The sequence below is a fragment of the Cryptococcus neoformans genome, chromosome 14 (assembly GCF_000149245.1).
Source record: "Cryptococcus neoformans var. grubii H99 chromosome 14, complete sequence".
Classification (NCBI taxonomy): Eukaryota; Fungi; Basidiomycota; class Tremellomycetes; order Tremellales; family Cryptococcaceae; genus Cryptococcus; species Cryptococcus neoformans.
Genome location: NC_026758.1, coordinates 785724 through 801871, shown reverse-complemented (window position 1 = coordinate 801871; position 16148 = coordinate 785724). Strand labels below are relative to the sequence as shown.

Sequence of the window (16148 nt, the reverse complement as noted above, 5' to 3'; positions counted from 1 at the left end):
CGACGGGGGCAGGCGGCAATCAAATGGGGAAGTGTAATTACGCGATATATACTTGTTGTTTGTCGGCGACTTGGAGCTCCCCCGCGCAACCCGCCCAGCATGCCACGAGCCAAGTCGCTCGACGCCCTCCCCCCGCACCTCCTCGCCCGCACGGCCCTTCACCTCGTCGCCGCCTCCCCCCGGCGCCACCCCTCCTCGCTGCTCCCCCTCTTCCTCACATGCCGCGCCGTGTACGTCGCCATCTCCTTCCCCAACAACCCCCAGCTCTACAAAGACCTCTATTTTGCCACCTTTAACTACAGAGCCGTCCTCAGGAGATGCCAGTGGATGAAAACTCATGTATTCAAGGATGAATACAACATCCTCGACCTCTTCTCCGACCCCCGTCTTTGGGCACTCGACTACAGAACACGGTGGGAGATGAGCAGGAGGATGAAACAGATTGCAAACCTGGGAAGGGTGGAAATACCCGGCGTCTGTGACAGGACGCAGTTTATGCAAGATATGTGGACAGTGTGGTTTCTTGTGACGGAGAATGGTACGTCACAGGTTTTTGTATTTAATTATTTATTGTCCTCGATCACGCTAACTGCCAGCCAGACGGTCGAAACCTGCCATTCTTGCTCGAACAATGCAACTTGCGCGCGGCTCTTACGACATACTATAGAGATACCCTGCTGAAAGAGTCGCTGCAACCAGGATACCCTACAGAAGATGGCGAAAAAGCCCTTGTCGCTTGGACTTGCATCTTTGCAGGAATCGGTGAGAAGCTCGTTCTTTTTGTGTCTGCTGCTGATCCTTACTGCTCTAGACACTGTTGGAGAAGACACACCGGAGGAAGTGGACGAGAAGATCTTCATGCTACGACCATACGTCTTTGCCTGTGCCAAGGTTGGTTCTTCTAATACACGCCCCCCAAAAAACCTCTGCCTTTGTTCAACTACTGAACAAAATCCCGACAGTACGACGTGTCGTTCGCCCCTTGGCATCTCAAAAAACTCCCCGTCTGCGATCCTGGCTGCTCTGCCCACAACACTGACCCTACTGTCCGTTACCGAGCTATGACCTACAAACGATTCGGCTATTCCTGGCGGCGTTGCCCACCCCAATTCGTCCTCGGCGCCTATGTCCTCTTCCTCCGTCTCTTAGAACGCCATCCCAACCGAGTCGGCGTGCGATCCGACAGTTCAAATTTCTCACAGTCCCCCTTTGAAGTCGGTCTACCCGGTATCTTCTCGACGAACAAGGTACCTCTCTCGATCGATAACGATAAAGAATGGCAGAGGAACACGATGTGTCAGGACCCGCATACGAACGAAGGTCTTTTCCCTCTGACGTACCGCGGCTGTATCCAAGGGTTTTGGAGGGGCAAGTTCCTTTTTTACGACTTTGAATTTTATAGACACATTTTGTCGGGTAATTTGAGGGGAGTGTACACTGGTATGTTTGCAGAGCAAGTAATAGAAGCAGAATTGAGGGAAACGCTGGTAAAAGTGAAGAAGGAAGACGTCGGAGGAGATGGTCCGTTGCTCACTGCGGGATTTAAAGATATGGGGACTTTCGAGGAAGAGACGAGGTTTTTGGAAGAAGGTTACGGCCATGAGATTGTGGATGACGATGATGAAGACGAGGAAGGTTGGACCAAGGAGATTTTAATATCCGGTAGAGTAAGTCTTTATATTCCCATTTCCGCTTTTCCCCCGGATTTTACTGTTTACTCACACACGCAATGTGTAGTGTCGTACCGCTTGGGGTTGGGCTCAAATACGTGGTAGGGTTAGAGCTTGGGACGGTCTTGTCATACTCTGTTTATCATATAGTGTAAGTATCAAGCAACCCCCAATCAACTCACCCTCACCCCCTCTCCCCACCACCTCTCCGGGTCTCTTCTTTGTTAACCACTTACTAATCATCAAAACCTAAAGCCACAGCGTGAACCCGGTACCCGTTGGTTATGGAGAGGCTACATCCTCACAGGCGGCTACCTCGTCGGCCGATGGCGGGATACCTTCACTCCCGAGACCTTGAGAGGTTACGAAGGTGCCTTTGGACTGATCAGAGCAGGGGGGATTTATTATCCTGAACATTTCCCGAAAAGGATGGATGATTCGGCCGGGGTGAATCAGTTTGATCAGGGGGTTTTTAGGCAGACGCCGATTACGGGCGGGTCGTCACCGTCTGTGGAATCGGGATCGGGCTCTTCTGTCCCTTCTATCTCTGGTCCAACATTGACATCAGAGCGCAACCAGAGCCAGAGCCAGAGCCATGACCAAAGTTTTCAAAGCCGAAGCCAGAGCCAAAATGTGCCTTCCCGACATGCACATCCTCAATCCCATCAACCACTCCAACCGGCTATGAGGAAAGATCTCCATGTCGTACCACACGAAACGCCTCAGGCGGCTCCATCCACTCTCTCACAGTCACCGTCACAACCGCCATCTCAGCCTCAGACACAGACCCAGACGCAAACCAAGGCACAATCACAGTCTCAGCCACAAGAACAATCGCAGTCCCAACCACAGACACCAAGCTCAGAACCTGATCCTGATACCAAGAGCGGTAAACAGTAAAACTAGCAAGATCGTGTGAGACGCTTCTCGTAAGCCGAGGTCTGAAATGGTCCGAAGGCTGAGGCTTTGAGCTTGGGCATGGCCACAGGTCCTTATTTCTAACCGCAAGCCAGTCTGTGTAAAAATATTTCGGGATGGATGACAACTTCTCCAGGAAAACCTGGCAAAAGTAGATATGTAGCAGTTAACGAAGTTTGACCTTAGTTTTGTAACTCTGGCAGCCAATCATGCTATTAAAAGCTTTCCATTATGGAAAAAATGATCTTCAGAAATTGTTGGATCTATTGTTACTACATACTTACATTGCCAATAGCATAGTTTATACAACACAAAATGGTCATTTTTTGCAATTCAGTTACATTATCCGGATTTTCACCAGACACGTCGGATTCCAGCTTCTGCCGCATATATGCCACAATGCACTAGTATCGCTCTGTGTTACTACTACCACTTTGTATCACTTACTGCTTCATACCGAAAAGATTGTCGGCCAATTTATAGTATGTAGTATCCTAAGAATAAGGAGAAGAGGAGATAGAAGAAGAGAGGTGTCATGATGTGTTGTTGTTAATTGTCATATTAATTGACAAAAAGTAATGGCCGCTAATGGACAATGGTAATGTGTATGTAACTGTCTGTCCCTTATAGAGGCACCTTCTTCATGGCACCACGTTCGTTGTATAATTGACATCATTCACCACAACGAGTTTGGTTCGTTGCTGTAATGTTCGTTCGTCACCCGTCGGCATCGGTCTTTCCCGGCGGGCTTTTTTTGTCGCAATACAGTAATAGTATCAAAATTTATAGTCAACTACTCAAAACAAATCGCACACTCAATCTCGTTGTACTTTTTTTACTCTTTAGATTACAGCCTTCACATATCACCGTTTACCACGCTCATTCAGGAACTAGTCCACCAGTCACCAAGAAAGAATTCACCAAGGGAGAGCAAAAAGAATGGCCGTTCAAGCAGCTTCAACAGGAGCGACACAATCAGACGATGGTTTCCTCGACCAACTCATCGCTTCCATGCCCAAATCCACCGTCCCGCCCGAATCTGGTGTGGGCCCTGCGGCGCCAAAGAAGGAAGTAACAGTTGAAGACTTTGAAAAGCTGCTCGACTCCACCCCCTTGTTCATGAGAGAGACTCCGAAAGATGGGGACGACAATCCTGTCTTGGAAGCTTTGAGGAGTTTGGTTTTTGAGGGTGAAGGAGATGGTGAGTTTGTTTGTATATCCGGCATCTGCTTTTGTGTGGAGTGTAGAGTGCTGATACGTGTATTTCTTCCTTTCTTGCTTTGATACAGAGATCGCAACAAACTTTAAAAATCACGGCAATGAGCTCCACGCTCAGAAATCATACAGTGAAGCTATCAAGGCCTACTCTGAAGGTATTGACGCCCACCCTTCTTCAGCAACTTTGCTGGTTACCCTTTACAACAACCGAGCCGCATGTCAACTCATTCTGAAGAACTACCGGTCAGCTCTTAAGGATACCAGTGCCGTCATTGCGCTCTACACGGCTGGCAAGATCCCCCAGCCGGACAAGGCACTCGTAAAAGCTCTGTTCAGAGCGGCGCAATCTCTAGTTCAGCTGAGTAGATGGAAAGAGGCTGGTGATGTTGTTGAAAGAGGAAAAGAGCTCGCGGAGCAAGTGAAGGAGGACACGAAAGTTTGGGATACACTAGAGAAGGAAGTCGTCAAGGGCAAAAAGAGGGACGACGATCGGGTAGAGAGGATAAGGCGAGACAATATGACAAAGCATGCTTTGCGTAAAGCAGTGGAAGATCGGGGTTTGATAGTTGCCGATACGCCTAGTCCACCGGACAACCCCCATCCTTTGCATTTCGACGAACAATCTATCCCTACCATCAACGAAGAAGCTGGTTGGACTCCGCCGCCTCCGCATACACCCATTGTTTTCCCTGTCTTCTTGCTTTACCCAACATACGGACAATCAGATTTCATCACTCATTTCCACGAAGATGCCTCGTTGGAAGATCAGCTTTCAGCTATGTTCCCAATTTCTCCATCGGCGCCGCAGATACCATGGGCGGAATGGGATGAGAAGCGCGAATATTATGTGCCTAATTTAGTTGTGTATGTGGAAACCAAAGAGAGGAGACTGTTAAAGGTTGGCAAAGAATTGACGTTGAGAGAGGTGTTGGGTAAAGCGAGGAGAGACGCAAAAGGAGAGGTTAAGAAGGATGGTGTGGTGTTGAGAGATGGGCTTCTGAGTTTTGTCGTGCTCGTAAAGGGGGCTCAGGAAAAGGCTTGGATAGAAGAGTTCAAGCGAAAGAGAGATGAAAAGCAATAAGAGTCTAGAAACACATAACACAAAGATGCATATGACAATCTAATCCGATTCAAACCAATCCCAAACTTTTCTGTACGATGATTCCATATCTGAATAGGTCCCCCCCACCTTGCGAATGATTTCTCCTCCTCCTCCTGTACCGCTCTTCAACAGACAAACTATTACTTTGTCTTTTTGGTCTCTTCCTTTGCTCCATCTGCGGTACCAACATCCTCCACCATACCTTCATTCACCTGACCATACTCATTGACTCGTGAGTAATCAATACGGTAGATCCATCGTTGATAAAGAAGGACAAGGAAGACGACATCGTCTCTGTGTATATAAGTGTCAATGGATTGATCCCTCTATGAGATCCATGATGGGCTAAAGCATTTGTAGACGTACCGGAAGCAAGCCAATCGATGGAGCCAAGGCATCCTGATGCAGAATGCGAAAAAGTCATCCACCACAGTTGACACTAAATTAGATAGACATTAGTTCCCAAAACATTTTGTTCAATTTCGACATATAGCAACTTACAAGTCTTATACATCATGGCCTTCATCCTGGAAACATGTATTCAGTCAGCAAAATCAAATAGTAATAATAAAAAGAACGAATCAACGGGCAGAAAGGAGATTGCAAGGAAGAAGGAAAGGAAGAAAAAAACGCACGGCATGTGGGCCACGCTCTTGAGCTTATAGTTGATGATCAGCTGCGGAATGAGCTGGACGAAACCAAACATGTAGATAGCTTGGGCGAGGGTAGAAATAATGAACGAATACCATCCTCGGTGCGTCCTATTTTTAGTTGAGAAGGAGAGTTAGAAGAATCTCACGTCAGTCACTTTTCTCTTTTTTCCTTTTCTTGCGAAATACGGATTATTGCGGGGTACGATACTCACTCGTAAAGCACTGGGGGTGAAAGGGCACAAGGGCGCATCAGTATAGGTTATAACATCAAAGAGCTTCACTGGAGATTGGGCGAATATGCTTACAGGAATAGACGGTATAAGCGCCCAACAATGGGATAGCGAAATAGGACACAATCCTGAAAGCCAAAGCGTCGTACTCTTGGGTCTTTTTCTCATCCTCTGTGAGTTGACGTTTATCTGTTTTGCGAAGGGGGAACAAATATAGATAAATATAAATAAAAAGTACGCAGTGTCAATCAGCGAGGCTCAGAATCCTTACGCGTGGGTATAAACGTACCTTCAAATTGCAGAGAATAACCGATGAAGGAATTGGGTGCAGGGCGGATACGGACGTTGGTGACTACAAGTGAAAAAAACAGGCGTCAGTCTCAAAGTTTTGCGTAAAAGAATGGGGATATGTTCACCTTTGGTGATTTTCCAAGCCTCGATCAAAAGGCCACTGCAAAAGTACGTAGTATCAGCCCACCATCCTTGGAATTTTAAACACACAGTGGCAATGAACTCACATGCCCTGACCGAACAAGATCATAAAACTGGTCTCTTCCGAGCTATCATGCAAATACAACAAGATCACCAGCTGTACAAAACAGTTGGTCAAAATCGTGTTGAGCGACACTCCAACGAGATCCTTGTCCTTCTTCCTCCAGTGCGACACATCGCTCGAGAACGCGAGGAATTCGAATACAGTGTGGAGTAAGGTGACGATTGCGGTGGTGATGAGTAACCAAGGGTTCGTCTCGAGTAACGTCCGTTTGATCTCATCGAATTCCACTCCGCCACCGCCTTGGGCGGCGGCTTGCTCGAAAGACATGGTCATGGAAGCGTAGATTTGGTGCTTCATGTTGGAAAGAGCGTGGTAATTGATGTGCAAGGGAAGTGTCTTGGTAGACTCGTTGATTGGGTAGAGGCTTTCCTTCATAAGCCAGAAATCATTGGCAAAGATGGGAGGGTAATAGACTTTGGTACCTTCTGTTGCGCCGTCGACAAAAGTGTAAGACGGGGCAGTAGGGGGAGCGAGTTGCTGGAGCGAGATGGGTCCACCGTTGGAGATGATGCTAAGAGTCAAGTTGTTGGACCAGTGAGAGACGATCTGTTGAGGAAGAACTTCGGTTGGTTCCTCCTCAATCTTTTCTGCATCCTCTTCGGTACCTCCGATAAGTTTCTTTTCTTTCCTGATACGCTTCTTGGGGTAGTAGCGGGTCAACACTGTTGGTTTTGTGTAAGCTTTTGCAAATTCTTCATGATACCTCTGGTATTCTCTTCCCAAACCAAAGACTCACATTTCCTCTGACTGTACACGGTGCCAGGCTGCTTGTTAAGAGGGAGCCCGCCATCCTTGACGAGTACAATGTCCAACCACCAACTACCATTGTGCAAGACGCTTTCAGGAACGTCCAGAACAAGGTCGGCTTCACGTTCATCGTTCCAGTTACCGTAGGTGAGACCGTCCCACTGGACAAGAGGATGCAGAGGGTCGATATCTTGACCAGTGGGGGAAGTGCTAGTGTAGAGTACCATAGATAGAGGGGTGCCCAGTTCCCAGGCGGGCAGAGCAGGGGCCATGGCTGCGGACTGGGCTCGAGGGACGTTGGGCGCTGACGCGGTGTCGCCAGCAGTGGGTTGTCTTGCAGGAACGTTTTGTTGACCGATGCCAAGCTGTTATCCGTGGTCAGCTGCTATGCATCTAGATTTCTGACACATGATCTAGCACAGAGAAGGACATACGTAGGACATGCCATATTTCAAAGCTGAGGAGACAGGATGTCAGCACGTTGCCGGCGGGGTAGGGTTAGAGGAGGGGCGAACTGACCCATTTGGACTGCGAAGAACATGGCGACTGATCTGACTATGCCTGTGATCTTGCTCTGCTGCTGTCCGCCCTCTTCGGGCGCTTGCTGGGGCGGGGGCATGGCGAGGGGTTTTTACGTACTGACGATAAGATAAGAGCAGTTGATGGGAAAGAGATGGCGAAAAGGAGGGGGATTGGATGGGAGATAACTCAGGCACCATCACTCCATTTGCTCGTAAATTTCAGATATTCATCCATATATTCATCCCACCGTACGGTATATCTACAGCCCAGCAGCTTTCTCTCTTCCTCTCACTCCCCCTTCCCCTCCATCCCCCGCCGTCCGCAACGAAATCCCAGCACCTCCGAGCCGCCTAGCAGGTATGCAGAAACACCCTCGCGGACTACGTAGCGCCCAGAGCTGACAGAAACTGCCCATATCATTCAGTCCTCTGCAGCTCATTGTCTCATCCGCCGCCAGAGCAGTATCGGGGCAGCATACACAGTTAGCTGTCTATAAATTAGCTCTCCTCTGCTGTGCAAGCCACTCTGCCGCATTCTGTGGTCATCCCGCGCGTAGACACCCGTTCGTACGCGTCGATTTGGCCATAGCAACTACAAACTGACATTGATGACTGGACGGTAGAACATGCCCGAGATATCCCCACAGTCCCAAAATGGTGGAGAACTGGCCAAGTCGACAACAAAATCGAGCTCTTGGCTACGGAACCTCTCGAGGTTTAACCTTGCTGCCCTCATCTTATTTTACGTCGCCTGCCTTCACGTCATTGGGTTATACGTCTTCACGCAAGGGTTTCTTCTTTCCCGCTTGGCTATCCCCCATGCTTCTCCCGCCTATAATGTATCCAACCCCTCACCCATCGCCGCTATCCACTCTAAAGCAGTCATCATAGTCATTGACGCTCTCCGTACCGACTTCATCTCCCCGTATTACCCTCAACCACCTTCACCTCATCATCACGGAGTCCTCTCCCTACCTGCCGAGCTCACACAAAGTCGACCGGAACATTCCCTCATCTTCAACTCCTTTTCTGACCCCCCTACCTCTACAATGCAACGCATCAAGGGTATTACCACCGGGTCATTACCTACATTCATCGATATCGGCTCAAACTTTGCGTCAACTGCCATTGAAGAAGATTCGCTCGTCTCTCAGCTCGTAGCGGCGAACAAGACGGTCGGATTTATGGGCGATGACACGTGGATGAACCTCTTTCCTTCTTCTTTCCACCCCAACATGTCCCATCCGTACGATTCATTCAATGTCGAGGATCTACACACTGTCGATAACGGCGTCATTACCCACCTTTTCCCTTACCTCCATCCTTCCAACCAGTCTCAATGGGACGTCCTTATCGGTCATTTCCTGGGAGTAGACCATGTCGGCCATCGTGTGGGGCCTCATAGGGATACCATGACCGAGAAACTTACTCAGATGAACGAAGTGCTGGAAAAGGTTGTGGATTTGATTGATGAAGAGACTCTTCTTGTCGTTCTCGGTGATCACGGGATGGACGATAAGGGTAACCATGGGGGCGACTCGGAGATGGAGACCTCATCTGCTCTTTGGCTCTATTCCAAAGGCCCTGCGCTGATCAACCCCGCGGTCGTCCAAGGCAAAGACACCTCTTCCATTTTTAAATCTTTGCCTACCTATACTTTCCCGAAATCGACCTTGCCTCTCAGGCAGATTAACCAAATCGATATTGTTCCTACTCTCGCACTATTGCTCGGCATCCCTATCCCTTATAACAACCTCGGGTCCGTCATCCCCGAGTGTTTTTCGAATAATCTCGAAACTTTGGAGGTGGCACAAAGGGTGACTGCAGAGGGTATATGGAGATACGTCGAAGCGTACGGAGACAAGGAAGTCAAGGAAAACTTGAAGACGGCTTGGCGTCACGCCCAATCCCAGTACCAAAAGGGCAACCTGCCAGCCTCCATCATCGCTCACCGCGCCTTCTCCCTCGACGCTCTCGCCCACCTCCGATCACTCTGGGCTCAATTCTCCATGCCCCTCATCGTCATTGGCTCTCTCATCCTTGGCCTTTGCGCGCTTACCCTCATCGCACTTTACGTCGGCGTGCGTAACAATGGTGTCAACTGGGACGTTTACGCGCGATTGGCCTTGGAGACTGCTACAATGGGATCGACTGTCCTCGCGAGTATTGCAGGGACAGCAGCGGGGGTGTATACCGCCCGGCCGATCGTGGCTATCAAAGTCTTCATCGTTTCCGCAGCCTTGATCTCCGAGGTGATCCTCATCCTTCCCTTATTCGTCAAATCCTCTCTCTCTCTCGCTCTCCCTCTCCCGACTTCATTCTCGATCAACAGACATATCGGCCCCTTCATCCTTATTGTCCATGCATTGTCGTTCGCTTCCAACTCATTCATCATGTGGGAAGACCGGGTGGTTGTCTATCTCATATCTACTATCCCTATCATCTATATCATCCGAGCACTTTCCGCTCCTACAGCCGATATGCGTCTCAAAATCATCTTCCTCTCTCTCGCCTTCACCATCCTCTCTCGTCTGGCTGGAACGGTCACCATATGCAGGGAAGAACAACAGCCATACTGCAGCGTCACTTTCTTCTCGGGGGTGACCGCTACCGCCCCTACATGGGCACTCATCGCCATCGTCCCGCTTGCCCTCCAAATCCCTCGCGCCATCGGTATCACCCTCTCCCGCTCCAAATCCCTCGCTGGGCCTGCACCTTTCATACTCGGTATCCTCTGGCGTGCCGTGCTCGTCGCCAACTCAGTTTACTGGGTCCTCGAGTTTTTCGAATCGTTCGACGGGCTCAACCCTGCCCGGATCCCGCTGGTCAGTTTCCTCAAACTCTGGCTCGCTCGATGTTCTGCAGGCGCGAGTCTAGGTGCTATCCCATACGTATGGCTCACTTCCCCCCTGTGTATCTCCGTAGAACGCACAGCGGATCAAGCGACGGGTGAAGAAGAAGTGACAGTGTTCGGGTTCGCCAATGCCTTTGGGTCGACGTATATTTTGTATACGCTCGCCCCGTTTGCGCTCGTACATCTAGTGTCGCAACCAATGGCCCAGTTGACACTGACCGCTTTCCTTGTCGGGCTTCTTGTATATCTCGAATTGGTCGATACGCGACGGGACGCCGTCATCCTTACAACATCCTTTGCTTCCTTGGGCAACAATAAGAACAACAACAACGCTGCTTCACCAGCGGGACTTGCCTCGTTTGACCCGGCCGATACAGCACAAACCATCGTACGCCCCTCATTCACAGACGTTGTCCCTCTCGCTCTTTATGGGTTCCTCACATTCTTTGCAACAGGGCATCAAGCCGTCATTTCATCGATTCAGTGGAAATCTGCTTTCGTAGGTTTCTCCACTGCCAACTATCTGTTCTCCCCTGTACTCGTCGTCCTCAATACATGGGGAGGCTTCTTCTTGTCAGCGATCGCTGTGCCTCTTCTGGCGATTTGGAATATCGCCCCTAGACCACGAGAGAGTATCCCGACCCTCGCACATGCTTTGCAGGTGACATTGGCGTTCTTGGTGTACCACACTGTGGTCGCATTCGCCAGTGCGGTCACAGCCGCGTGGTTGAGGAGGCATTTGATGGTGTGGAAGGTGTTTGCACCAAGGTTCATGATGGCAGGCGTAACGCTGTTGGTTGTGGATGTAGGGTTGGCCCTGGGATTGTTTGGAGTGAGAGTGACCGGGTGGAAGGTTAAGAAGACGTTTGGATGTGAGAGTATATAAGAATCAAATGAGGAGGAATAATGAAGTGAAGAAGTTGGCCGTAGATCAAAACAAAAGTTGACAAGAAGTTACGAAGTTACGATGTCAATATGCATGAGTAGATATAACACAATGATATTTGATATGGACAAAAGAAGATTAATACACAGTTTTCTGTAGACTGGTATTTCAATAGAATAATAATACAGGGCGCGCGAAGCGATTTCATTCGAGTTGAGAGAAAGATGAGGGAGTGCCAGCCGATGGCCGTTTTTGTATACTACTTTTCTATCAGCCACAGACTCCATGAATCTGCCCGCAAATGTCATCTGTGCCCCTCTAGAGGCTATCATGCCTGTCTATTAACGCCTATTCTTCTTCTTCTTCTTCTCCTTTCTCGAACTGTCTCGCCCATGAGCCTTGATGGAAGAGGGCTGTGATGTGGGAGCCAGAACCTGTTCCGCCCGCTCAACCTGTTCAGCCGCTTGGCCTCCAGCAGGAGCAGGAATAGTATCGCCAGCCTGTATAGGGTCACGACCCTGTAAGAGGGCAGTCCTTTCATCGATAACTTCGCCCGCTGCTTCACCGGTTTCAGGAACGAGTCCATCATCGATGTTTAACCCGCTATCACGCTCCGGCTTTGGACTTCTCAGGCCACTGGCACTCCTTATCAACCCTCCTTGATCGCTTATACGTCGAACAAAGCCCTTGATTGAGCTCAAGCGCTTTCGTCGTTTATCTTCCTTGTTAGAAGATGCACCCGGTGTGTCTTGCTTACTGCTATCACCAGAGACAGCGTCAGACTTGGCGGATGACGGCGATGCGCGAGAAAGGCTGGAGATTGAGGGCGAAGCGGATAGCGTGGAGAAAGTAGATAGTCGATGAACAGGTGTACCTTGTGCAGCAGGGTATGACGCACGTCGAGAGTCGTAAACGGATGGGAAGGGTACAGTTTTGGGTGTGGCAGGAGCACCACTATAGTCCCCATTGCTTGGCGCAGAAGGTCCAGATACGCTCGGCACCGATTCTGTAATAAATCCACCAGCTTCTCTGGACACGGCTTGCTTGTCCTTGTCATTTGTTTCTTCGGGCTGCGAAGGTTCAGCGACAGCTTCGGCATAAGTAGATGGCATGTCTTTTCCTTCATGAGCCTCAGACTTGACAACCTCTGCAAAACTCTGTGCTCCAGGCTGGTCCGCAGAAGTAGGAGTGTCTACTTTGTACCCGGGTTTATCTACTGTCTCACCAGTAGATTTAGGCCCTTCTTGCTGGTCATCTTGGTCCTTCGACTCCTCGTTGGAGTTTGAAGTAGCGGCGACAGTTTGTTCGTTATTATCACCCCCACCATTTTCAGGCTTCTCTTTCGCATGTTTTTCCTTTCTGAAAGCTTTAAAATCATCAGCAGTAGGTAAGGCGCTCGCAAATTTGTCTATGGCATCGCCTTCAAGGAGCTCGGCTTCAGTGTAAATCTGTCGCTTCCACCTTTGTTCCCGCCAAAGTTAGCCTAATGATCCGATCCTAAAGCCGGCGGGTACGTACATTCTAGCAAAAGCACCATTCTTGTCAATCAACTCCTTGTAGCCTCCTATCTCGAGGATTTGTCCTTCCTTCATAACCATGATCTTGTCGGAATTGATGATTGTTGAAAGTCGGTGGGCAATAGAAAGACTTGTGCGACCTTCAGCCTAATGGCCAAACGTTTGGGTCAGTGCATTTATATCATGGCACAGTGATACTTACAAGTTTGGAAAGTGACTTTTGAATTTCACGTTCTGTCTCCGTATCAAGTGCACTGGTTGCTTCATCCAAAACCTACTTGGGTGTAAGTTTCTCGTGGCCATCATAAGATCCTCACTTGATGACTTACGAGGATAAGTGGCGATTTCAAAAACATTCTCGCGAGACTGACTCTCTGCTTTTCTCCACCCGACAGACGCACTCCTCTTTCTCCCACAATGGTGTCATACTGATCCTCAAATGTCATGACTTTATCGTGTATCCTTCCTGCCTTTGCTGCCTCAATAATCTCCTCGTCACTCGCATCAGGCTTGCCATATGCAATGTTAGCCCCGATGGTGTCGTTCCAAAGTACCGAGTCCTGAGGTACAATCCCAATGGCTTTGCGAAGCGATTCTTGTGTCACTTTGGAGATGTCTTGGCCATCAATGTAGATATGACCAGATGTAATGTCGTAAAAGCGATAGAGGAGACGCAGGATGGTAGATTTGCCTGAACCAGTCTCACCTACTAATGCCAGAGACTCGCCTTTCTCCAACTTGAACGAGACATTCTTGATAGCATCCTTGGTGCCGTCATAGGAAAAGGTGACGTTGTCAAACTCAATGACACCATCAGTGACCACCATTTCCTTGGCACCAGGATCGTCCTTGATCTCCGTCTTTTCCCCCAACAGGCTCAACATCTTCTCGGCATCGATAATGTCCGAACTAATATTCTTGTAAAGAGAACTCAACTGGTTGAGTGGCTGTGTAAACTGCCCAAAGTAGGTGATGTATACAACAAATGTCGCAGCGTTCGCTTGTCCATGCATGATCTTGACAGAGAGGAGTATCGCACCGACCGCAAAAGCTGTAACGAGCAGCAAACTTTGAACTGCGTAAATCGCTTGAAGACCCATACGCCATTGGTAATCCACTTTCATCACCTCGTCAACAGCCTCTTCGAAACGGGCCACTTCGCGATGCTCAGAGGTAAAGTACTTTACGCTTTCCCAGTTGGTCAAAACATCGGATACGATGCCTCGTTGACGAACGTCGGTGTCAATGTACTCTCGCCTGTATTTTTGGCTGTATCTGGTGGCGAAAATGGAAAAGACGCAGTAGGGAACCATGACAGCAAGGATCCCAAACGTAATCCAAGGGCCGAATAGCCAAATGAAGACTGAGAAGCCAATAACAGTGTCGGACAAGGTTGGCACAACACTGAATAGGATTGTGCGGAAAAGCTCATTGATAGCTGAACCTCTGTCGATGATACGCATCACCTCACCGGTGTTTCGTCGGGTATGGTACGAAAGAGAAAGATCGAGAAGGTGATTGAAGCAGATCATCTGCATTTCTCTGTCGGTATATTGGACGACGGGAATCCAAAAATATTGTTGCGCGATACTGATAAAGTTATAACTGTTCACCATTCTCACTGCAAGGTATGCACCCAAAGCCTTCCAAACATCGCTAGGATATTGCCAGCTCGACAATGCCTGAACAACCCACCCAAGGGTGATAGGCGAGAGAGGGTTTAAGAAACGTTGGATCAGGATAAGTGCCGCTGTGATGATCACGTAGACTTGTAGCTTCTTGTTTGTGGACGGCCAAAGGGTGGGTATCAACTTCTTGAATTTCGGCCACCCCTCACTCCAAGAAAGGACCTTTTTCGGCTGCCGTCTCGACCCCAACGCCTTGGTAAGCTTGATCTTCTTTTGTTTCGCTCGTTCTTCTTGGCGTTGTTGCTCCGTCTGTTCTTCATCCTGGGGAGGATTCGCCGGAGTAGCGGTGCCAGTACCAAAGGTTCCATACGCATTTGTCGTGCCGGGTTCCAACAAACGGCCGTTCGTAGCAGAATTGGCAGCAAGCAGTCCGGAACGCTCATCAGCGGGCTCATAGGACACTCGTGGGGAGAGTGTGGCTAGGAAGAGCAAAGGCAATATAAGGATACGTGAAGAACTCGGTATAAGCGAGAGGATAGCGAAGAGCTTCTCGGAGTTGCCTGAATCATTTCGTTTTATTAGTATATGAAAAAATTTACAAGATTTTCGAGAGAGGGAGAAACATGAAAACGAACCAGTATGCACTTCCCTTTTCACGAGCCATACGAGGTTAAGAATCTCGCCGATGATACCCAACGACGCTAAGACCGCCAAACCACTTGAAAACCTGTTCCTCCACGAACAAGCTACCAACGCTACACCCCACGCCACAAGGCCGCCTAGAGAATACGCAATCTCCCCGCCTAGCTGTGCACCAGTGAGGTAAAGAGGTAGATCATCGCCATACCGGGCCCGAGCGGATAGGGCATTCGCTACAAGGATAATGACGTCTAAGAACGATGTAAATCCAAGAAGCGCTAGGAGGGTAAGGATGAGCGTTCGACGAGGGGATATGCGTTGGACGGTTATGGGCACGAGACCAGGAGGAGGAGGGGGTGGGGGAGAGGTGGGGGTAAGAAGGAATGGAAGTGGGAGGGAGAGGAGGATGGGGTGGATGTAGTGGATGATGGTGAGAGGGGGTAATGGCATTGCGGCGAGTGGCGAGTGGCTGGAATATGGGCCAGCGCCGGTGGGGAAAGAAAAGGAGAGAAAAGGAAGGCAAAAATGAAAATGTGGTCAAAAGTTGCTACATGCACGAACGGAGAACGCTGCGAAAGTGCGTGCTTCGTGTTAATGGAACAATGACGCACGACGTAATGTCGCCCGGCCGCAGTCTTCGAGCGACCTATGGCTTTGTCCACAAAAACACATGAAAACGCAGTTATAGTAATCAAGCAGCATAGATTCATAGCATCCATTTCTTTACTAGGTGCATTAATCACTCCCATCGCATCCATCTTGCCAATACAGAGACGTGGATTAGGGTAGTAAAAAAGAATCGAAAAACAGAAAAATTTGAATAAAATCGTTACGGTCGTCCGCCTAAGTAGCGGACACAAATTCACAACAAACACATATGTCCAAGGTTAAAAGATGTGGACGTAAAGCTCGCAAACTGTTTACTTCTTGGTACCAAAGTAGGCACCCAGAATGACAGCGAGAATGACAATGATAAGGACTAAGAGACATTGGTCAGCCTAGTGCTCGG

The 16148-nt window shown here is 49.2% G+C and overlaps 6 protein-coding genes; 3 read left to right on the top strand and 3 right to left on the bottom strand.

Moving 5' to 3' along the window:
* The first annotated feature begins 64 nt into the window (after positions 1–64).
* CNAG_05620 (hypothetical protein) lies at positions 65–3010 on the top strand. XM_012198289.1 has 6 exons: positions 65–538; positions 601–762; positions 812–891; positions 963–1667; positions 1738–1821; positions 1926–3010. Exons 1-6 carry the CDS (start codon positions 100–102, stop codon positions 2568–2570), a joined length of 2115 nt encoding a protein of 704 aa, XP_012053679.1. The 5' UTR covers positions 65–99; the 3' UTR covers positions 2571–3010.
* Positions 3011–3211: 201 nt separating this feature from the next.
* CNAG_05619 (TPR repeat-containing protein) lies at positions 3212–4935 on the top strand. XM_012198494.1 has 2 exons: positions 3212–3789; positions 3878–4935. Exons 1-2 carry the CDS (start codon positions 3528–3530, stop codon positions 4885–4887), a joined length of 1272 nt encoding a protein of 423 aa, XP_012053884.1. The 5' UTR covers positions 3212–3527; the 3' UTR covers positions 4888–4935.
* Positions 4891–7801, bottom strand: CNAG_05618 (cleft lip and palate associated transmembrane protein). XM_012198288.1 has 12 exons: positions 7614–7801; positions 7529–7551; positions 7084–7459; positions 6310–7009; positions 6208–6242; positions 6081–6143; positions 5867–5980; positions 5774–5783; positions 5544–5669; positions 5410–5435; positions 5275–5347; positions 4891–5202 (listed from the first exon to the last, which is right to left on the bottom strand). The coding sequence occupies exons 1-12, from the start codon at positions 7711–7713 to the stop codon at positions 5049–5051; spliced, it is 1800 nt and encodes a 599-aa protein (XP_012053678.1). The 5' UTR covers positions 7714–7801; the 3' UTR covers positions 4891–5048.
* A 51-nt stretch (positions 7802–7852) lies between these two features.
* Positions 7853–11504, top strand: CNAG_05617. 2 transcript variants are annotated; one of them, XM_012198492.1, is made up of 3 exons: positions 7853–7973; positions 8041–8178; positions 8239–11504. In XM_012198492.1, exon 3 carries the CDS (start codon positions 8242–8244, stop codon positions 11353–11355), a length of 3114 nt encoding a protein of 1037 aa, XP_012053882.1. In that variant the 5' UTR covers positions 7853–7973; positions 8041–8178; positions 8239–8241; the 3' UTR covers positions 11356–11504. The 2 variants fall into 2 exon arrangements, with proteins under 2 accessions (XP_012053882.1, XP_012053883.1); XM_012198493.1 differs by having other exon boundaries at positions 8041–11504.
* CNAG_05616 (ABC transporter) lies at positions 11382–15687 on the bottom strand. XM_012198287.1 has 5 exons: positions 15136–15687; positions 13202–15060; positions 13075–13146; positions 12874–13019; positions 11382–12816 (listed from the first exon to the last, which is right to left on the bottom strand). Exons 1-5 carry the CDS (start codon positions 15587–15589, stop codon positions 11697–11699), a joined length of 3651 nt encoding a protein of 1216 aa, XP_012053677.1. The 5' UTR covers positions 15590–15687; the 3' UTR covers positions 11382–11696.
* A 136-nt stretch (positions 15688–15823) lies between these two features.
* CNAG_05615 (syntaxin 1B/2/3) overlaps positions 15824–16148 on the bottom strand; it is a 2010-nt gene continuing 1685 nt past the window's right edge. Inside the window, exon 7 of the mRNA XM_012198491.1 lies at positions 15824–16118. Coding sequence (XP_012053881.1) covers positions 16060–16118 — 59 coding nt within the window. The 3' untranslated portion in view covers positions 15824–16059.

Coding starts and splice junctions, on each gene's coding strand:
- CNAG_05620 (XM_012198289.1), top strand. CDS start 100: ATGCCACGAGCCAAGTCGCTCGACGCCCTCCCCCCGCACCTCCTCGCC. Junction 763..811: donor TTGCATCTTTGCAGGAATCG/GTGAGAAGCTCG, acceptor TTACTGCTCTAG/ACACTGTTGGAGAAGACACA. Junction 892..962: donor ACGTCTTTGCCTGTGCCAAG/GTTGGTTCTTCT, acceptor AAATCCCGACAG/TACGACGTGTCGTTCGCCCC.
- CNAG_05619 (XM_012198494.1), top strand. CDS start 3,528: ATGGCCGTTCAAGCAGCTTCAACAGGAGCGACACAATCAGACGATGGT. Junction 3,790..3,877: donor TTTTGAGGGTGAAGGAGATG/GTGAGTTTGTTT, acceptor GCTTTGATACAG/AGATCGCAACAAACTTTAAA.
- CNAG_05618 (XM_012198288.1), bottom strand. CDS start 7,713: ATGCCCCCGCCCCAGCAAGCGCCCGAAGAGGGCGGACAGCAGCAGAGC. Junction 6,243..6,309: donor ATCTTGTTCGGTCAGGGCAT/GTGAGTTCATTG, acceptor GTACTTTTGCAG/TGGCCTTTTGATCGAGGCTT. Junction 6,144..6,207: donor GGCTTGGAAAATCACCAAAG/GTGAACATATCC, acceptor TTTCACTTGTAG/TCACCAACGTCCGTATCCGC.
- CNAG_05617 (XM_012198492.1), top strand. CDS start 8,242: ATGCCCGAGATATCCCCACAGTCCCAAAATGGTGGAGAACTGGCCAAG.
- CNAG_05616 (XM_012198287.1), bottom strand. CDS start 15,589: ATGCCATTACCCCCTCTCACCATCATCCACTACATCCACCCCATCCTC. Junction 15,061..15,135: donor GAAAAGGGAAGTGCATACTG/GTTCGTTTTCAT, acceptor GAAATGATTCAG/GCAACTCCGAGAAGCTCTTC. Junction 12,817..12,873: donor AATGGTGCTTTTGCTAGAAT/GTACGTACCCGC, acceptor GCGGGAACAAAG/GTGGAAGCGACAGATTTACA.